This window comes from Balaenoptera ricei, chromosome 15, assembly GCF_028023285.1.
Source record: "Balaenoptera ricei isolate mBalRic1 chromosome 15, mBalRic1.hap2, whole genome shotgun sequence".
NCBI lineage: Eukaryota > Metazoa > Chordata > Mammalia > Artiodactyla > Balaenopteridae > Balaenoptera > Balaenoptera ricei.
Window position 1 is genome coordinate 10,437,501 of NC_082653.1, and position 21,947 is coordinate 10,459,447.

The following is a 21,947-nucleotide window of genomic DNA, read 5'->3' on the forward strand; positions in this document are numbered from 1 at the left end:
AATAATATAGGTCCCTGTGCTATACAGTAAATCCTTATTGTTTATCTACTTTATATATAGTAGTGTGTTAAAATAATTCTTTAATATCAAACTCAATGCTCAAATTTTCAGCTGCCTCATAAATGGCCTAATTTTTTTTCCCACAGTTCATCTTGACTCTGGATCCAAGGCAGGCCCACACAGTGTGGTTGTTTGAAATGTATTTTCCGTTTCTTTCATCTGTGCAGGCCCCCTTTATCTTTTTCCCCTTTGCCATCTTTGCATTGAAGAAGCCAGGTGGTTTGCATGTAGGCTGGGTTTTGCTGATTGCAGCCCCGAGGTGCCATAAATCGTCGCTTTGTCCTCAGCATTTCCCGTAAATCAGTAGTGAGATGGGTGGCTGGATCAGATTGAGTTTGATGTTTTGGGTGAGGCTCCCTCACACGTGGTGTGTTCCTCCATCAGAGGTGTCTGGGGTCTGTCTCTGTTCTGCAGTGTTCTCAGCCATGATGCTCCACGCCTGGACTGAGCGCGGAATTTTGAGTCTATTTTCTTCCCTCCCACCTTAGACGAATTGCTATCCTCAATTTTGTGTTTGTCACTCACCTTTTTTTTTTTTTAATTTTTTTTATTTTTATTTTTTATTTTTTTAATTAATTAATTAATTTTACTTATTTATTTTTGGCTGTGTTGGGTCTTTGTTTCTGTGCGAGGGCTTTCTCTAGTTGCAGCGAGCGGGGGCCACTCTTCATCGCGGTGCGCAGGCCTCTCACCATCGTGGCCTCTCTTGTTGCGGAGCACAGGCTCCAGACGCGCAGGCTCAGTACTTGTAGCTCACGGGCCTAGTTGCTCCGTGGCATGTGGGATCTTCCCAGACCAGGGCTCGAACCCATGTGCCCGGCATTGGCAGGCAGATTCTCAACCACTGCGCCACCAGGGAAGCCCTCCTTTTTTTAAAAAAATAGTTTTACCACTTGTTTGATTCTCTAAACAACACACTGAGTTTTGCATGCTTGTGAACTTTACATAAATGCAGTCATTCTGTAAGTAGTTTTCTGCAACTTGCCTCTTCCTTCAACATTACGTTCTTGGCATTCTTAGGTTGTCATTTTTGTAGCTGTAATTCTTTCCTTTTCTCTGCCGTGTAATAGTCCATTGTAGAGCTCATTTATCCTTTCTGCTGATGGTGGATATTTGGTCATTTCCAGGTTTTTTTCCCTATGCTGGTACAAACAGTGCTTTCCAGAATGTTCTTTCTCTGCACACAGAGGCGTTTCTGTCGGGTTGTACTTACAAGTAGAATTGCTTGGTCACTGGGCGTACACATCTGCCACGTCAGTAGACAATACCAAATTGTCTTCCAAAGCGGTTGTACCAGTTTATACTCCCATCAGCAACACAGAAGTAAGTACATGGCTCTACATCCTCCCAACGTTTGATACTGTAAGATTGCTAAAGTGTTTGCAAAACTCCTGTGGGTGAGGTGGTATCTTTCAATGAATAGAAACTTTTAATGTCGTTAAATTTATTTTTGGAAAGGTTTGAGCTTTTTGAGTGTCATTTGGGACGGTGCTACTGAAAATGTGTCATTGGACTGGCCACATCCGTGTCACGTGGAAGCTTGTTAGAAATGCAGATTCTCAGGCCCCGCCCAGATCTGCTGAATCAGAAACGCTAGGGTTGGGCCCAGCAACCTGAGCTTTTACGAGCCCTCCAGTGATTCGGATGCTTCTCTGAAGCACTGCTTTAGGAAATCCCTTTCTACCCCTATGTCATAAAGAGAGCTTCTCCTGTATCATCTTCCCAACATGTTACAGTTTTATCTTTCACACTTAAGTTTGTAATCCACCTGGATTTGACTTTTGTGTCCAGTATGAAGTAAATTTCTAATTTCATCGTCTTCTGTGTGGATAAGTTGTGGCCCCAGACCATCTATTGAGAAGTCCGTCCTTTCCCCACGGGCCTGTAATCCATCCATGTTGTAAATATCGTTTCCATGTAAGTGCAGGCCCCTTCGTGCTCTCTCGGCTTTGTTCCGTAGGAGAGTTTGTCCCCAGTTCTTCATTACAGCCGCTTTGTAGATATTCTGGACGGCTGGTAGCTTTAGTCCCCAGCTCGTTGTTCCCCAGAAGTGTCTTTTTGCTTTTCTGCAGACACGTTGCAGAGTCAGCCCGTCAGGCTCCACAGCATGGCATTGAATCTTTCTGTCAACTTTAGATCGTTGAATCCTTTGCTCAAATGGGGGAAAATGGACATTGTACAGTATTGAGTGTTTGTGGGGTCCTTCTAAAACCTGCTCAAGGTCATCTTTTATAACAGAAGTAAAGCTAGAGCCACTTCTCACAGGGGCTTGCTGTCATTCTGGCCACCAGCCCCGCCGCGTGGGCTGGGCTGCGTCTCACAAGCTCATCACGGTGGTCCCTAAACCCACCGCCCCCCTCGAAGCTCAGTGGCCTCAGTGGACGCGTCCTCAGGGTTGAGATGACAGAGGGCTATAGTTGGAAAGGCTGACCCACCCATCTCTAAGTGTCTCCAGTTTCCTGAGGATATGCTACTCTTAAAACCTGCCTCCTGCTAAGGTCTTTTCATGGGCAATTTCTAGCCACATCCCAGTTGGCGTATGAAATGGGCTCAGGATAGAGATGTTCACAAATGGAGAAACAGTTTCTCCTCCTTGAAGTTGGACTGAGTGGAAAACAAAGGTTGAGGGTTCCAGATTCCACAGTCTTGTCTTAAGCCCATTTGCAGCATGGTTTAGTACGCCAGCTGTGTACCACCCTCGGTGCTAGGTGCTCTGTGGGCGGTGTGGGCCTTGTGGAACTTTGGAGCCAGGATTTCACTAGTCAGATAAGGAGCCAGGCAGGGGACAGCATGACCCAAAACTCAGAAGCCCTGGCTTCTCCCTTATGACAGCAAAGCATGATTTCTCTTGGAATCTGCTCTACTGAGACGGATGTTACAATACCCCACATTTGGCCATGATGAGGTCAACACTGGGGACACTGAAGGGAACACAAAGGCTCAAAGTTCCTGCCCTCTTTGAGCTCACAGTCTAAACATAAACGATAACACCAGCTAGAATAAGTGCTATGGAAAAAGGTAAAGCACGGTGGAGGGGAATAGAGAGTGGTGTGTGGCATGGGGGGGCCTGCTGTTCCATAAGGGAAGCATCCCAGAGGAGGTGACATGTGAGCAGAGATCTTGCTGATAGAGCCTTGCAAATATCTAAGGAAAGAGCACCCTTGGTAGAGGTAATAGCAAGCGCAAAGGCCCTGGGGTGGAAGTATACTTGGCGCATTCAGAGTGTAGAAGGAAGGCTGGGGGTACTAGAGGAGAGTGAGGAGGAGAAATGCATCCTCTTTGATCTCAAAGGAATGGCCTTTCCCAAGGCCAAGTGGGGTCCCTGGGTCCCAGCAGTGGGTTGGTGCTGGCTGGTGAAAGTCCAACCAAATGCAATTCTGACTAGAAAGCCAGCGGGTGTCCAGCTGCGGATAGTTGCAGATAGAGGCAGCCACTCACCTCTGTCACCTTCTGGGAGAACCTGGATTTCCCCATCAGATAGGCCCCTGACTGTGGAGGCTAAGATGGTTATACTTTCTTTGGAGAGAGGGTGCCTTATATGCCATCAGAGCCCGAAGCCAGAATCAGATTGACACCACGGGAAGGCTTGGTTTCCTTAGATCTAGAAACACAGCTTGCTGGTGGTTTTGTGAGGCGTGAGCTTCAACTTTCCTCTTCTGCAGGAGAATACTGCCAACAGAAGCAAGCTGGGATGGCTCCAGTCACAACTGGGAAGCTGCCGTCTCTCTCTGAACCCCAGGCCTTGGCTCTACTTTAAGTCTTATGAAAATCTAGCACCATCTCACCTTTTAGATATGTACCCCGGACTTGGCATCGTGGTCCCAAAGGGGCCAAGTCACTCTTTGCTTCTTAAATCTCATCCCCCAGATTAACTAGAGTAAACATATATGTTAGCTCGCCCCCATTTTTCCTTGAATACTATATGGGTGACTTCTACTGGGTAACCCTGATAAAAGTTGGGGTCTCCCAAGGACCAGTCTTTGTTCAGAGTTGCACTGAAAGAAGCAAATTCTGACTGCCAGACGATAATTACAAAAGAATTCCCGTCTTCAATAGCTTGAGCCAGACTGGGTAGGTTTGAATCCTGGCTCTGCGACTTCGTAGCTGTATAAGCTGGGTATGTTCCTTAATCTCTCTGTGCCTCAGTTTCATCCTCTGTAAAATGGGGACAGTTAATACCTACTCTGTGGGATTACTGTGAGGATTAAATATATGTGAAGTGCTTTGTAGAAAGTGCTATATAAATTAATAAAACAATAGTAATTATTATTCTACTACATGTATCAGGAGGTCTCATCTACAACTAATAGAACAGCTGGTCAGCAACCTTCCTACTAGAGTTTCAGACCAGTTCCTGGAGACCGTCAAAAACCAGACTCAACTGGGCAAATTCTGGTTAAATCCAAATCAATTTGGAGTTTGTGTTTCATTCATTCATTCAACCATCTCTCCAGGAAAATTAACTGAGTACCTACTATGTACTGGGCTCTGTCCTGGGTGCTGGGGTCATGGCAGTGAATGAGAGAAGAGGTCCCTGCCTTCATGGGGTGATAACAACCCAATGAGGGGTTGATGTTTCCATGTCTTTTTTTTTTTTTTTTTTTTAATTTATTTATTTATTTTTGGCTGTGTTGGGTCTTCGTTTCTGTGCGAGGGCTCTCTCTAGTTGTGGCGAGCGGGGGCCACTCTTCCTTGCGGTGCGCGGGCCTCTCACTGTCGCGGCCTCTCGTGTTGCGGAGCACAGGCTCCAGACGCGCAGGCTCAGTCGTTGTGGCTCACGGGCCCAGTTGCTCCGTGGCATGTGGGATCTTCCCAGACCAGGGCTCGAACCCGTGTCCCCTGCATTGGCAGGTGGATTCTCAACCACTGCACCACCAGGGAAGCCCTGTTTCCATGTCTTGAGCTTCAAGATACAGGGTCCTTATAGCCTGAGCCATGCTAACTGTCCCGCCCAAAACCAGGACCCATCACCATGGTAACCATGTGCAAGGGAAAGGCGGGGTTCACCCTGATCCAGCTAATGCTAGGCTTCTGTGAACACTGGTGTGTGCCCACAGAACTGTCGGTGGCCATAAATGAGATGACATATGTGAAAGCTGTGGTCCTGCATAGAAGGTGCCACTAGATGTTGCTTCATCGGCCCGTGCACACGTGGTCCTTTAGAAAGTGCGGAGATGAACCCCTCCCCCCAAGGTCTTCCCAAGTGGCCAGGCTCTCCTGTCAATGCCTGGGCAGCAGCTCGGGCACCGCTCTCTCTCTCTCGGCCTTGATGGAGTCGTGTTGCACGTGGATTTGGAGTTCTGCCTTGTGCAGTCTGATTTGAGTGGAGGGTGGGCCTGGGGGTGGATGCTGGCACGAAGGCCCCAGGAAGCTGTGCTGGGAGGTGGGGCCTGTCTCACGTTGCTGGACCAGAGCAGGATGAGTGCGTCTCCCTGGGGGCTGGCTCAGGGCAGGGGACCCCCTCCCACCCCTCAGGGCTTGGCACCTTCTTGGCTGCAGCTCATCTGCCCTCCTCCCAGTTAGCACCTAGGCTTCTTACTCGAAACGGGAGCCTCAGAACTGCCACGTTTACTCATCCTGAGAGCTGAGGACAGTTTGGGATGAGGTGCGGCATTTTTCTCGTAAGCCCCAAGGTCTTGCTGGTAAGATGCCGGCTGCTGGGGGCCGTGCAGGCCTGCTGCCAGGGCTGGCTTCCGGAGGCCTCTGGTTTGCAGAACGTTGGTGACTCAGAGGCTGTTGTGTGTGTCACTAGCCCAGTGCAGCCAGCACACCGTGTGGGGTGGCCTGGGAGGGGGCCCCCCCCTTGGCAGGATGTAAAAATGCACCTCTAGGAGCCGGGCTGACCTCAGACCCACCCACTCTGAAAATTCAGAAATAGCTTCCAAGGTGAAAGTGCTTTGGTGAGAGAAGGTGGCCTGGTCACCAGTCGATTCAGCGTGTTAACCAAATGTTCTCTGTGAGGTGGACTAATACGTACTAACAATGTTAATAGGAACAGCTGCTAACATGGGGTTTTTTTTTGTTGTTGTTGTTAACTTGGCATCGTTCCAACTGTATGCATTGCCCAACGTCTTTCTGGGAGATGCACATTATTATTCCCATTTTACAGATGAGGAAACTGAGGCCCAAGAAGTGAAACGATTGACTCACATTCCGTTAGTGAATGTGGGGTACTTACAACGTGTCGGACGCTGTTTACAGCACCTGTCATGTGTCTACTCATTGATTCCCTCTAAAGTTGTTAAGAACCGTCATTGCCCACTTTTTGCAGGGCAGGTTCAGAGGGGGTCAGGGCTTGCCTCAAATCCATGGCAGGGCATGGCAGGCTGGACTTGGACCCCAGCAGTCTGGCTCCCACCTGTGTGTTTCCCTGTGGCTCTGCCCTGGTGTGAGCCCCTCACTGCTGTGCTCAGCCCCTGCACTGGGCCATCTGTGGCCACCACCCTCAGACACTTACCACCTTACCAGACACAGAAAGGCTGAATTTGTGAGGTCAGTGGAGGGCAGGGAAGGGAGAAGGAGCTGTTGGCCAGAGGATCCCGGGCAGCAATTGAGGCTGGATGGCGGCAGAGAAGTGGGATTCGGATGCACAGCAGGGAGAAGGGGGCTTTGCCGGCACAGAGCCACATGGCATGAAGGTGTGTGTGTGTTTAGGGGTGTGGAGGACACTGGGGCCACAGCAGCGCCTGCTCCTTGTTCAAACCCTGCCTCGGAGTGTGACCTTGGGCAAATCACTTAACCTCGGTTGCTTCGCCAGCAGATGCCTGCCCTGTGAGCACACCTTGAGATATTAGAGAGGAACGGTCTTGGGTAGAGCAGCGCTTACAGGACTGTCTTCGCTCAGGCCGCCATACAGAATTCCACTGATCGGGTGGCTTAAACAGCAGAAGTTATCCTCTCATAGTTCTGGAAGCCAGAAGTCTGAGATCAGGGTGCCCATACGATCGGGTGTTGGTGAGCCTGCATGCCTTCTCGCTGGGCCTAGTGAGTGAGCAAACAAGCTCTCTGGTCTTTCTTCTTACAGGGCACTGATCCCATCCTGAGGGCCTCATCCTCATGGTCTCATCTAACCCAAATCACCTCCCAAAGGCCCACCTCCAAATACCATCACACTGGGGGTTAGGGCTTCAACATGGCCATTTGTGGGACACAGTTCAGTCCACAGCAAGGACTGTACAGGTGAAGGTTTGATCGAGCTGGGTGAGTCAGGAGTTAGGGTTCTGTCTGCATGTCCTGGGAGAGTTAAGGTATCTTAGGGACACCTGGTGTAATGTCACACACACATAGTCCTTGCTGGTCACTCCAGACAGCCTTTGAGTTGGCCATCTGTGCCAGGCCTGGGCCTATGAATCTCACTTGGAGAAATTTAGGACTGGGTCTGGTCCCGGCTTGAACCTGGTGGAATTTCTTTCCAGGCAGATAGTGACTTCTTGGGCCTGGAAGAGGGTGGGCTGGGGAGCCCAGGGGTCCCGGGTTTATCTCGCTGTCACTCAGGCGCTTGGCCCTGCACCGTCGTCCTCCGTCTCCCTCTGCAGGCTGGTGCGGGTGGGCTATCAGGTGGGTCCTGTAGTTAGGGCTTGCCGAGTGCACGTGGGACAGTCTGCAGGTCAGTCAGTTCTCACGCCAGACTGGGCTGAGGGACTCGAGAGGGAGACAGATGTGGTCGAAATCTTTTGGGGGAAAATTTCAGGACAAAATGCCTAAGACTGATGGCAGCGTGAAGTGGGTCGGGCTGCCTCCTTACGGCACGTGGGCTTATGTCGGGCTTTGGAAACATGTGGATGTATGTACGGGTACCCTTCTTGATTGCGGGGAGGGGGGTGGTGGTGCTGTGCTGTGAGCTGGTCGTGACACGTGGGAGGACATAGAATGATCTGGAAGGTGAATTTATGGAAGGGTGAGGTGCAGACTAGGCTAGAAGATTCAATCAATATCCAGCGAATCTGTTCCAAGTAGCAGGGGCTGTGCTGGTTTTCGAAGGAAAGTTCGCGTGAGGCAGGCCTGGGGTTTTGGACCTCTTCTCAAAGGCCTCGAGGAACTTTTGTGAGATTCTGTGACATGAGGAAAGTAGCTCAGGCTGGAGATGTTTCTTCCTGCTCCGCGCTTCCCCCTCCTAACCCACCTGGCGTGTCTGACCCGCCTTCAGTTCTCTCTGCTGCATACGCAAGGCTAATAAGGAAACGCAAATGTCTTAACAGAAATGTTTGGTTAATTCCTCCAACCTCCAAAGAGAAAGACGGCTTCCCAAACAATTAGGTATTTATTTTATCATCTCATTTGTGGTTGCAGGCTGAGCTGAGCTGTGGGTTTGGATCGCTGTTTCTTTCCCGAATCTCAACTGGATGTAGTAAAACAAGTGCTTTTCTTTTTGCTTCTGTTTTATTTTTGAAAGGCAGCAGCTCATTTTGCAGTGCTTGCTTTGTGGCCGAGGCCGTGACGAAGCTTCAGGAGGACCAGGAGGCAAGCCGTGGTTTGTTTAGAATGCTTTTCCTGCCTGTGGTTGCTACCTTAGAAGCTGTGTGGTTGCTTGATAGGAGAGGTGCCTCTTAGCTGCATGTAATCGGAAGAAATTCTGCTGAATTGGGGAAAAGGACCGGGCAGAGGAGCTCAGCTCAACTCAGGTCTGAGTTCATACAGTTGGCTAGTCCGTCCTTGCAGGGCAGCTTAGCGTAGAGAAAGTCTGAGTTGTTTCTCCCTAGCTTGTAAGTTGACGTGTAACCATGGAAAAAGCGGAGGATGGAGAAGATGGTAGCGCGTTCTATACAGGTTGGGAGGGACCCTGGTGTTTTCATGAAAGAACCATTAAACTGAACGTACCTTAGACCTGTCTAACCCCTATGATGCAGATGCACACAGGTTTTCTCCTCTGACGCCATCCCATTTAGAGATGTGCCTGTGCTCTCAGGAGGGTGGAAGCTAGTTGTAGAATTTGTCAGGGTGACAGATTGAGTCTGTATTTTCGTATTTTATCTGTTGACACCTTGCACTTTCGTGTTAATTATCCGTGTTGATTAATCAGTGAACCATTTCCAATCCATATCCTAAACCATCACCTAATCCATGAGACTAGCAGGACAATTCACCGATTTATGGCGAGGATTGTAAAAATGTACCATCACTATATAGGTCTTCAGCAGTAGCCTCATAAAAGACCACAACAATGGGGCAGTGATTCTGTGACCAGAGGCCTCTCTCCCTGTCTTTGGGCGGGTTTCTAGGTGTCACCTAGGTAACATCATAATTCGAGATGCTGCCTTCTCTCTCGATGTCTACCTCCACGTTACTAACAGCTGATCAATGGAACAGACTTCTTCTTTAAACATGTAGGGAAATAGCATTGTATTCTTGGTTAGTGGCAGAGGATTGGATTGGACTGGTCTGTCTCCTTCCACATCTTCTCTCTCATTCTTCCGTCTTCTCTACGGGTCTGTATTGCAGAGTTAGTAAACATCTGCCCATGAATAAGCCAGCTACATCATCTCCTTCAATCCTCACAGCAGTCTCTCCAGGGAGGTATTCTGATCCCCGTTTTGTGGGGAAACTGAGGCTCAGAGAGAGGTCGTGAGACTTACACGGGTGTATTGACAGAGTGCTTTTGTGTCGAGCCCTGCTGATGCAAAACTGCATTTTAACTCAGCCCCCAGGGCAGCTTGATGATCTTACACATGTGGAAGCCCTGACCTGGGACTAGCACCCACTGAGCTGGGGCCGTTCCTGGAAGGGTCACTCCATCTTTCTCTGCCTCAGTGACTTGACCTGAGAAATGGGCATCATAGCCCCAACCCCCAGAGATGACTGTGACGATTAAATAAGGCACGTGAACAGCCCCCTACAGAGCGGGGCAGCTCGGGGTGGGGTAAAGGTCTTAGTTGAATTTAAAACAGGCCCTTTCTCTGGCTCCTGGTACCTGCCTCCCACCAGGAAATAATAGACGATTAAAGTGTCTGCTTCATGACTAAACAGGAAGCTGCACCTCAAAAGTCTGCAGACAAACCTATCAGTTTGATGCTTTATAAACCCTCTGAACTCTTGACAAGGGGGCGGGCGTGGAGCCAGAGCAGGCGTGGGCTTCCCGGGGAACGGCCCCTACTATTAAAAGCCTGGTGCCTGGGGTTCCTCCTCGATTCAAAGGTGCTGCTCCAAGGATGTGACCTTGGACACGTACATGGCACCTGGTCCCCAAAAGTGCTAGTTGAATGCTTACAGAGGGATAAAGTGCAAACATCTTGGCCATTTTAGCACCTTGGAACTGTTTTTTCCAGTGCAGTGAGGTGATTGATAGAGGCTGTTTGTTAGTTTCTGGATGTTATTTTGAGGGTAAATCCAGAAGCATTTGCATATGGAGGGGATGTGGGCTGTGACCAAGATTGACCTGAACAACCGGAAGAGGGGAGTGTGCGTTTCCTATGATGGGACGAGTGGAGCAGGGGGCAGGGCGGCGATGATTGTGGCGATCAGGAGATTGGTTTTGACCGTGTTAAGTTTGAGATGCCCAGCTGGTAGTTCGATAGCTAAGTCTGAAGTTCAGGGGTGAGGTCCAGGCTGAAAACATTAATTATTTGGCCACTGTCAGGATAGAGGTGTTTTTTTTTTAAGGCCCTGAGGGAGTGGTCAGACAATCCTCTGCTCTTGGGTTTGGAACCAGCCAGTGTGTAGTAGAGACAGGCAAGTGTGATGAGGGAGCTGCCTTCGGGCCACGGGCACCTGGATTTGCCAGTGGGCCTTTTTGCTTCAAGAGATGGCCTGAAATGCATGGTCCAAACTGTGTTCAGAGCCACTACTGAGGAGGTGATTATTTTGTCCTGGGCGGCAGCAGCCCGTGACTAACCCCATCCAGTCCCAATCAAACCAACCCTATTGGAGCCCAACAGGTGGGAGTCTAGGCCTGCAACTGAAGAACTGCAGAAAAGATCTCATTATTGAGTGTTCTCTGCCTTGAAGATGAGAGTTCAGAGAGCTTATGCCTTTTGAGAGACTATCCCGGTTTACCTAAGGATGAAAGTATAGCGACATCTAGCAAAAGGTGGGATTACTCCCTGCAAGAAATTAATCCCAGAAAATATTTCTACATCAAGCACTCAAAACAGACTCTGGCCTTCTAATTTGGCCATTGAAAAGGGATTGAGAAAACAAGTGTTTTGAATGCTGTAGGCATTATACAGCTATAGCACAGGGTTATTTAAAATTGAAGAGAAAATGTGATATAATTGAATGCCTGTAAAATATATAGCTACTGTCTCCTTTTCTAAGCCCCTTCAGTGCTCTGACTGGGCAGGGGCTATAAAAATAGTAACTTGCCAACCAGAGAAAAACAGGAAGAAAGTGTACAGTCTTATGAATTTGCATGCTCACTCACTGAGGTTGTATCACTCATAAGAAGGAAGCAGGGGTCAAATGAGGGAGAATTACATTTGAGTAGCTCCATCATGAAATTCTGATTTCCTGATCTGCTCTGCCACAGATGCCAGTGTTATTTTATCTCCTTAGTTGGCCATGATTTGAAACTGCATGACATGCCAGCAACTGAGCCATTTTGTCTTGCTTTAAAAAAAAAAAAAAAGAACCCAAACCACCATAATCTTGCTGATGAACTTTGATTTCAGAGATCCCTATTTCTTTGTACAAAGGCCCTCATCTCAGTGATTATTACCCTGGTTTGAGGTTAATTCTGGCACAAATGTTAAGACGATATAGAATTGGGGCTTAAACTACAGCCAGAGGGTTGAGTTCTATCCTGGGTTCTCAGTGGCCCTGGGTGAGGAGCTACTCATTAAATGGATGATATTAGCATGAGTTGGAAGCATAAGAGGTCGAAGGTGATTTTTTTTTTTTCTTCTCAAAAATGGTTTTGCAAATCTTTTTCAGAGCTGATAGACACACACCTTAGCTGGATACAAAACATATTATGAAACAGAATGACTGTGATCTTTGATCCAAGAAATCAAAGTTAAAGGTAATTGATATCTTCTGCCTTTCCTTTTGTTTTCCAGCTGTGTGTTTCCTTAACTTGAATTTTTTTTTTTTTTTTTTTTTTTTGAGTAAAAGAAAACTTTACAACCTGAAGGCCCTCTCTGATTTTCCAACATTTCCTACTCTTAAGGGCTAGACCCCACCACTCTGTAAGGGGGAACCTCCAGGGGACATACCTGAGATTCTCGGAGGCTGGAGGTCGGGGTGGGGAGTAGGGGTGGCAATGAGGCTCTGGGGATCTGCATGCTCTCCCAGTGGCCCCATCACCCTCTTCCAGGGAGAAGGAAGGCAGCAGCGCCAGGTGCCAGCCTGTGGCAGCTCTGCTTCTGCCCTGGGCCAGCTCCCTTTTGGTTTTGTACACTTTGCTTGGTGTTTCCAGTTAAGGAAGGCTCTCCGTCAACGGCAGGGCAGTCTGCTTTGGGGAAGGAGAGAGGGGGCGGGTGGATCAGGAACCTCTGGAAGTGCCCTGTGCTTAGGTAATTTCCAGTCTTGGTCTCATCAACTCAAAGCTCCACACACACCCCACCCCCCAGGGGCCTTCTTGTGCACTTTGGAAGGGGTTAACCATCCCCCTCGCCCCGTGCTTTTTGGATGTGAAACCAGGCTCTGGACCTGGGCTAGAGCTGGGTGTGGTTTTCCCACTGAGCTCAGTGGAGCCCCTCGCCTTAGCTGTAGATCCCCTCCATCGACTTTGGGTTCTGGGCCTGCGCAGAAGAGCCTGGGACCCAATGGGTTCTGGGCCTGTGCAGAAGAGCCTGGGACCCAACGCAGACCTGACTGTGCAGGGAGCAGGAGGCTCTGGGGGTAGAGAGCCCACGTGGGACGGTGAGGATGTCGCTTTACCTTTCTGTGCCTCAGCTGTTCAGATGCCGCTGCTGTTATTTCATTCTCTGCACAATGATTGGAATCAGGTAGCACGTGCAGTGCCCAGCATCAGTATTGCTGGCTTACGTGCCTCCTGCTGTCCCGCTGGGCCTTGGCTTTCGGATTGGCTGTCTGTTGGTGAACGTGGCTTTGCTACGTCACAGACCCAGAGTCCTCTGCAACATCACAATGATGGCTCACTCTGAAAACCCAGTTAGAACAACCATCAGCTTTCACGTCCATCAGCACACACAGCGGAGGGAGCTGACATCCCAAACCTGGTTTCCCAGAGGGTGGGGGCCTGCTGAGAAGTACCAAAACTTCCCCACAGCAGCATGAACCTTAGCAGGGGGAGGGTTTCCCTGGCACATTCTCCACCAGTGACTCTCAGACACCATCAACAGGCAAAAGGCAACAGGAACATTCGGCGAAACTTGGCTGGATACCCACCATGAGCCAGAGTCCCTCCCGAGAACTTTGCATCCGGGGAATCAGGATGACAAGACAGGATGACAAAAATGCAGCTGAAATATCAGCGCTGAGACTCGGCCACTTAGTCAAAGGGCCTTTTTAATGAGCTTCTTTCCTCCCTGATGTTAGGACTTGGCAACGCTCTGACCTTGCAGGGGCCTGGGAATGCTGGCTCTGATCTGCCTGGCCTCAGAGGGGATTTACCATCATGTAACTGCTTCAGACCCCACCCACAGCTTTGGGCGACAGGCCTATCAAGGCGTTTTTGTCCTTTTCACTGAGCCGCTCAAGTCTGGCCCTTTGAGAAAGCTCTTCTTCAGTTCCCAAGTGCCCCCAGAGCATGTGGGGATGGCTGGGAGGGGAGAAAAGGCTGGGGAGTCGCTTAGCAAGTGAAAGCATTGTGATACCCAAGTCACAGGGGAAGCCAAGGCCAATGGCCACCTTTCCTTCTTAGCTCCTTTCCACGTGCTTGTGGGGAAGAGAGGCCTGGTGCTCAGGGCACAAGAGTTTCAGCCCTGGAGTTCACTCTTGGCCTTCAGAGTAGCTTTCCCTGAAAGCACTTAGGACAGAAGGTAGAAGCATGCAGAAAGCAGTTCACATGCTCTCTGGTTCAGCCACCCTAGTGTCTAGACACCTCTTGCCCCGGCACAGGTCCCAGGCCTGACCGGAGCAAGGCAGCGCAGGAGAAGGGCGGCGGGTGGGACTTGCGCCTGTGTTAACTCTCAGATTCTTTCTTTTGGCCCCCAGAACACTGCCTCCCTGGTTCAGGAGCGACTCTCTGGCCGACCCCAGGCTCTCAAGGGCCCTCACACAGTCTAACCAGACTTCAGAAAACAAGCTTGAGGTTTGGGAGCGAAATAAGATGGGGCCTGTCCTCTCCTTCCTGTTGCTTCTTTCTCAGGGGATTAAGTTCCAAAGTCAGCAGTTATAGAAAGCCTAGAATAGTCAAAATGCCCTGGAAAGTCTTAAATTGCACCTCAAGTCTATCTGTGTGGGTTTCTGTGTGTAATCCTGAGTGGCCATTCTTCTGCAAACTGAACTTGGGGAACCTCCGAGCTCGGCTAAAAGAAAGAAGTCGGCACGCAGGTGTCCGGGCCCGCAAGTGAACCAGAAAATTCCTGGGGCAGAGTGGGAGGCTAGCAGAAATCAGTTTTAAGAAATTTACCACTAATCAACCCAGAGTTGTTGGATGAACAATAATAGTAAGAGGCATTGGCTTTCCCCAGATTGCCATCCCCGAAAAGCAGGGGAAGAAAACACACTTTGCTTTCTTTTTCTTCTTTGCCATTGGCGTATATACTAGAGACTGGCAAACCATATCTCAGGCCAAATGCGGCCCCTGGCCTGTTTTGTTAAACAAAGTTTTATTGGCACACAGCCATGCCCATTTGCTCACATATTGTTTGTGGCTGCTTTCAATGTTTAAAAAAAAAAAGCGGAGTTGAGAAAGGGCTGATACAGCTCACAAAGCTGAAAATATTTTTATCTGGCCCTTTATAGAAAAAGTTTGTTGACCCCCTGGTATATTCTCTCTTTATGTCTGTAGCCATTTTTATTAGAATTGTTATTGATTGGTAACACCTCTTTATACATGACTGACCTTTGTCATGTATACTAAATATACCTCAGATTTCTTTTTTGGAGTTTTAAAGAAAAATGTATAATTTTTATATACTTACATGCGTCTGTCTTTTCTTTCTTTCTGGTTTCAGCCTTAGGTGTCAGGCTTAGAAATCACCCTGAGGCTGTAGCCATGTTCAACATCTGTTTTCATCACGGTGTCTCTCTGTAAGGGTAACAAAAGGTCGGGGGTGCTTGTGGCAGACTGAACACCACTGGCCTCAATTCTGTTCTGAGAAAGTGATGCTCCCCGACCACCTTAACCACTCAGCACACAGCCTTCTCTGCTCATTAACTTCGCAGAGGCTGCTCTGGCCTTTTCCTGACACACAAAAGACGCTGAGGATTCCGGGGCCCCAGAAGAAAGGCGATAGCTAGCGAACCTCATAGCACAATCTCTTTACCTATATGGTGGAGCCATATAAGGTACAGGTTAATAAAATGGGGCTATGGGTTCAAATCCTGATCCCTCCCCTTCACCTGCTTTGCCAAGTGACTGCCTGTCTCTCTTTCTCCATCTATAAAACGAGGATGACTGTATCACTAGGTTTGTTGTGAGAAGTAACCCAGTGCTTGGTTCAGCGCCTGGCACATTGTTAGCCCTGAAAAAATGTGAATGGCTTATGTTCTTTTGTGGAGAAAAAGCTCCAGGCAAACAACAGACTAAAAACCCGTTTGTCAATTGGATAACAGAAAAATCAGCTTCCCTAAACTAAGTGACCTAGGCTGATGGTGTGGGGTCCTCGTGGTGGGCTAAGATGCATGCATTAGGCACCTGCTGTATGCATGCTGCTATGCATGGTACAGTGGGCATACAAGCAACTCAAATAACATGGCACAGGCGGGGCAAGCAAAGCATTTTGAGAACTCAGTGTTTGCTTCTGGAGGGAGTCAGGACCCCATGTAGGAATGTGAGAAGGTTTCCGGGAAAAGGTGATACTCAGGAAAGGGGGCAGGAGGGAAGGCAGGATTTGGACAAGAGAGGAACCATTTGGAGAACTGCCCATGGCCCGATTTGGGAAGAAGTGGGAGAAGAGGTACAGAAATTGGCATAGGATAGATGCTCAAAACATTTATCGGATGAATGAAATACTGATGGCAGTGACCTAGAAGGGCGGGTTTCAACACTCAGACCTGAGAGTCAGAGCTGGGGCCAAATCCCAGAGCAGACAGTGTGACCTGAGGCTACTTAGTCCCTTGCTAAGCTTCTGCTTACTCAGTAATACATGTTATTGAGCGCTTCCTATGTACCAAGGCACTCTTCAAGAGCCAGGGATATGGTGTGGGAACAAGAAAACTAAAGCACTAGAACAGTGAACTGCCAGGAACCGGTATATGAAGGAGATAAGGAGACCAAGCAGAACTGGGGGGGGGGGGGGCGGCAGGGGGCACTGCGGACTGTCCCCAGAGCCTGGGACCGACGAGACTGTTTGAGCAGAGCCTCGAATGAAGTGAGGAAGAAAAGCATTAGAAGCGGCGAGGGGACCAGCAAGGGCAGAGGCTTGGAGGCATGAGTGCGGCCTGGGGAGCGCACGTAGAACGGAAGCCAGTGTGGTTGCCTGCGGGGGGGGGGGGGGGGGGGAGGGGAGGGGAGAGGGGGAGGGCAGTAGGAGGCGAGGTCACAGCGGGAACCAGATCAGGGGCAAAACAAGCCCAGAGCAGGGTTTCTGGATAAAGGAGACCTTAAGCACGTAGTGGGCCAGAGCGAGGAAGTGAGACTGAAGGTGTGACAGAGAGCAGGGGACAGGGCTGAGCGGGCAGACGACCTTTCCTTACCAGGGAGAGGTTCCACGGTGACATCGGGAAGTTGATTCAAAGAAAGGGCAGCACGATGCCCCCTTTTCCCTTCCACCCAAAGACGCGAGGCTGCAGAGGAGGGACCTCTCGAGTCGGGGTGAAGTGATCGGGCAGAGACCCTTCCGGGGAACTTGGAGCCCGCGTTTGCAGACCCATGTGGCTGCACTGCCGTGGCCGCCACCCAGCTGGCGCTTCTGCCCTAGAGCTTTCTCCTCATCCACGGCCAGGGGCACGCGCTCTGAGGCTTCAGAAAGGAAAGGTTCCTCTCCCCCAGAGAGGTTGCAGCGGGCGCGAGTGGGCCTTGCTTTGGGGCCCGACTGGGCGGCTGGCCGCCTCCCTACCCCGACCGCGAGGGGCTCCGATGCAGAGCGTTCCCCGAGTTTTCTAGATTCGACTGTGGCTTTCAGAAAGCCAGGGTGGTTTCCATCCAAAGGGAGGGGGAAGCTAGACCGTCTCCCACCTCCCAGCCCCTAACCTGGCCCCGAGCTCCGAGAAGGGAAACGACCCTTTGGCGAGGGCGGTGGTGCCAGCGGCTCTGCCCAGCAGTTATTTTTAGAAAGCCGAGGCCGTGGAACGTTTCCATTGAGGATCGACTCCTCTCGTTTCCTAGGTTGAGAAAACAGGAAACCCTTCAGAATCCGGGCTTTGAAAAGCTTCGCGTGAAGCCGCACCGACCCCACCTCCCCCCGCCCCATGCTTTCACTCCTGCCCGGCTGTCCTCACTGAGGCCCCCCGGCCGCCCAGCCCTGCACACTCCCCAGAGCCCGGGGCTGCAGAGGCGAGGGGTCCTGCTTCCTCCAGCTCCGGTTCGGGGCCCCGGGGAGGCAGCTGGTATCTGCTACACAGTCAGGGCCCGGTGAGAGCTGGTTAGCCGAACACACGAATTCATCCCCAGAGTTCCCATCAGTGGATCCACTCCCACACTTTGCAGCCGGCTGTTACTCTGATACATACATTCTCATCCATTAACATCCAGAGATACAGTGTCGTGTGCTCGTACATATATACACATGCACATACCTCTCTCTGAACCAACATCTGCTCTATGCCGCAGACTGTGATAATTTTCTCACTGTGTCATCTCATCTAAGCTCCTCAACAACTATAGAAGGAAGGTCATATTTTTATACACAGTTTACAGATGGGGAAACTGAGGCACAGAGCAGTTACATCACTAGGGCGAGGTTCAGCAAGCAAAGAAGCAGCAGAGGTGGGATTCCAGCCCCGGTCCCCTGGCTCTGGAACCTGAACTCTCGAGCTCCCCTTGCACCTGCTTTCAGCACACATCTGAAGAGCAGTGAGCGACGCCTGATGGGTTTTCTGCCACAAAACAGCCCACTGGTGTAAAGCACTGGGTTTAGAGTCCAACACAAAGCGTGGGGTATCACTACCTGTCACACAACTGACAGCTACACAACACTGGTCACCTGGCCTCCTGCTAGGAGCTTGTATATACGTCAATACCCAGCACCCTGACAACAGCCCCAAAAGGTACACGCGATGATGATTCTCACTCTACAAATGAGAAAACCGAGGCACAGAGGGGTAAAGTCACACGGCCCGTGTAGTGAGGGAGCTGGGAGTCAACCTAGCTTATCCAGCTCCAGAGCAGTGTGTTTCTGTTCTCTTCTTCTTCTGGGAGTTGCAGGCTCATCCAAGCAGGGGTTTTGCAGGGGAAAGCACCCTGGACCTAGGAGAGCTCGGGGTGGAGGGACCCTGAGCACATCCACAGTTAACCCTCACTGCTCCTCTTCCATCTCCGTAACTTTAGGATAAGGCTGAGATGAGAAAACAGAGGCGGCGGCTGCGGGAAGAATTTAGTGCCAGCACCAGGAGAGGGGAGATTCATCTGCGTTTTATGGGACCCCAGAGGGGTCTGCCTCCTTTTCTGCTCCCGGGCCCAGTCCAAACAATCCAGCTGTAAAACCGAAAGTGCACACACACACACACACTTTAGGGCAGGTGCACACTCCTGCCTGGTGTCTGGGCTGCCTTTGAAGGCAACTTTTTCCCAAGAACATTGAAGGAAGCCTTTTTGCAAGAGCCACTATTCTAAGACCTTACTGCCTTGATCCTAGGACCTGGTGCCTCAGATAAGTGGCCAGAATGGGAGAGCAGAGCGAGCTCCTTGATGCCCCTGGCCGGCACTGCATTCTTGGTTCCCTGCTAAATTCCATGCAGCTTTCTGGGGCAGGGGGTAATGGAACACTCCAGAGCCCCTTGAGGACACTTGGTACTTGAGAAGACTCAGAGTGTGATCCTTCACCAGTGAGGAGGGGTAAGGGGGGGCAGAATTCCTGGCTGTGCTGAAAGGGATGAAGATCATGTTCACATGGATGGCTAGTCTTTGTGGTGGTCCCACCCGCTCTCTTTTCAAAGGCCCCTCTTGAGAGTCGTAAAGTTTTGTGGGTCAAGGAACTGTGATTTAGTCATGGAGTGGGTATTTTCTGGATGTTGTAATAACAGACAGAGTTTGGTATACGGTAGAGCACCTCAAGTGCATTCAATAACAAGGAGGAGAAAGTGTTCCTTAAATCATGCCCTGTGGCCCAGCTCCATTTCTGCCACAGCAATTTTTAAAAGTTACCATTTGGGCAATTTTCACTAACAAACCCATATCACAAAATAGCATCATGGGGGGTGCGGAGGAGTCATGATGTGGGAAGGCATTTCCTATGTTAAAGACTGTCAAATGTGTTACTGCAAAGAACAAAAACATGTTTTAAAAAACAGCCCGGTTGTATTCGGTTCTAGAAAGCTAACCTGATCCCTGTTTTGGGTGCCCTCTCACTCGCCCTTACTCTCTCTCTCTTTTCTTTCATAGTTAATGAAATTATCAGGAAGGAGTTTTCAGGACCTCCTGCCCGAAATCAGACGTAGAAGAAGCCATTAGCAAGACACCATCCACATCGCTAACCCCGGAGCCTCCCACCGTCCTCCCCGGTATCCACCCCACCCGGAGGCTGAGCACGGGACCATGTACCGGCCGAAAGCTAACCCTCCACTCCGGAGCTCGCCTCCTCTCTCTGTGCATTCTGAGTCTTGTTCTAAATCCCAAAGAGCATCTCGGTTGACTTTCAGGTGTCCCATCCAAATCTTAAGTGCCTGCTGACCCCAAATACATCCTGAACCAGACCACCCGCTGGAATGCGCCTGAGAGCTGAGAGCCTGCAGCCGGGGACTCGGGGGACGGAAGATGGGGATGCAGTTAAACCCCAGCCCTTAGCCTTCACTTTTTTGGGTCACAGATACAGCTCTTGTACCTTTTGAAGGAAAGGAGTTCTCTAACAGAGCCACCAAAGGAACGTGACCCAGCTTACAGGCTGAAGACAAACAAAGAAGCCGGCTCATCTTCCCTAGGGATTGCCCGTCCACACCAGGGATGGGCCACAGCTCAAGCTTGATTTTTAAATGTTCTGCTTCTGAATCAAGAACAGTCTGGCTCATACAAGATCACTTGTTAAAACTTCTTGGCGTTATGACATGTACACTTTTTTTTCTTCTCCACTTTCAAAAAGCTGGCCAGAGGCGGGGGTGGGGGGCCCTCTTGGCTAGCTGCCCTTGCCCCCGGCAGCACGCGGTCACGGGCTAGAGGAGGTCACCCAGGCTGCCAGGTGAGCACGCATCCGCTGCAGCCGGACAAGCTTCGCGGCTTTTTGATGTTCCCGCTTTCTTTCCTCTAACAGCCCAAGTGCTTTTCCAGAAAGTACAGTAGTTAAGAAGAATCTCAAGCATGTGCATTGAATTTTGAGAAGGAACGGCAGAAGGGCTAAAGCAGCCAAAAAAAAAAAAGAAAAAAGAAAAAAGTGCAGGTATTTTTGTTAAGTAAAACGGTTGCAAAGTATGGCAGCTGGTAGGCCTAAGTGCTTCGGTGGGTGGGCGCTCCCATGATAGAGGAAAAAGGCTGAATTCCCTCTCTGGCCTAGACTCAAAGTGGGATACTCAAGCTCACAATTTGGCCCCAAAGTTCATTGGTTATTTTTAACTGAACCCATTGAAACCCGCCCCCCGCCCCAGTCCCCAAGACGCCTCTGCATTAGCTGCTTCATCCAGCACAAATGTGATCTGAATAGAAGCAGATCCTCTCCCACCCAGCCCTTCGTTTGAATGCGCTCCGCTCAGACCACTCGTATGGAGTGTGCAACTTAGCCCTGAGTGTTTTTCTCTCCTCTGAGTGCACCCACGGTCTGCCAAAGTCTTCCTCCTTTGGGGCAATTTTTGCAAACAAATTAAACCTTCCAAGTTCTTGGCAGGTGAGCTTTTAATCACACAGATGTGTTTGTTTACATTCATTGCAGACACCCCAGGACAAACTGGGGATTCCTTTTCGGCCATTTAATTGCTTCCCTGTAATCAAACACAGAGTGTAAATATTCCTGGCACTCTTCAAAAGGCTGTACTCAGACCTTCCGCCTAGCAGAGTTGATTGAAAAAATCACTCTACGAAGAGAATCGTGGCAGTTAAGGGCCCACTGTGGGTTTTCTAAATCCTGGCTTTGTCATCAGAACCTTTCTGAGAGCTGGGCCAGGAACTCCAGACCTGTGACCCTGGCCTGGTGTGTTTGGGGCTCCAGAGAGAGGACAGAATGCAGCACATGTCTGTACCCTTTTGGTCAGGACCTAGCATTTCTTCCCTCCCACCCCCCCCAAGGACAGGGGACTTTTCCACCCACCCCAAGCAGAGTTTAGCAAAATTCTTTTCAACAGACAGAATGCCAATAAGAAGTTGACCGCCATCGCAAAGCTTCTGGGATGCAAAATTCTTTCTCGTTAATAAAGAGTTCCTTATCCAAGCAGCTTTACCTAAAGAACTTTCTCTCCAGCAATATTGACTTCACGGGGGAAGGGTTCAAGCGTTTGGTGAGCGATCTGTTCTCACTTGACCTGGCTGGGAGCCATTTTTTGCACATGAGGGAATTTGGCCTTTCCTCAGTTATCTGAATGTTTTACCCAAGTGCCTTCCTGCTATTGTAGCAGTCGCTCAGCTGCATTGTGCATGGGGTGAAAAAGGACTAATGCGTTTTCCATCACTATTCTAACCATGTTAGTGCAAAGGGCCTCCTAGTAGTTCAAATTCCTGTATGTATAGATGTACGTGTGTGTGTGTGTGTGTATAAGACACTCACAAACTCTTTTTCTAAGACATCCTAGCTGGGTATTATAGG

General features: G+C 49.9%; 1 protein-coding gene and 1 long non-coding RNA gene across 8 annotated transcripts in view; one reads left to right on the forward strand and one right to left on the reverse strand.

The window, feature by feature from the left end:
* Window positions 1-21,947, forward strand: part of NFATC2 (nuclear factor of activated T cells 2) — a 179,371-nt gene that overhangs the window by 134,918 nt on the left and 22,506 nt on the right. For 4 of the 7 annotated variants that reach the window (XM_059896777.1, XM_059896778.1, XM_059896774.1 and 1 more), the window contains exon 10: window positions 19,607-20,397. The exons of 1 other annotated variant lie outside the window; for it this stretch is intronic. In XM_059896777.1, the coding sequence (XP_059752760.1) occupies window positions 19,607-19,662 (56 nt within the window). In that variant the 3' untranslated portion in view covers window positions 19,663-20,397. Of the gene's footprint in view, window positions 1-11,925; window positions 12,014-19,606; window positions 20,398-21,947 lie in introns of those variants that run through there. 2 more of the 7 variants (XM_059896776.1, XR_009497575.1) reach the window with 2 other exon arrangements.
* LOC132348854 (uncharacterized) lies at window positions 12,183-17,267 on the reverse strand. The gene is made up of 4 exons (XR_009497576.1): window positions 16,762-17,267; window positions 15,045-15,151; window positions 12,874-13,096; window positions 12,183-12,445 (listed from the first exon to the last, which is right to left on the reverse strand). It is a non-coding gene; the product is annotated as an uncharacterized LOC132348854 (long non-coding RNA).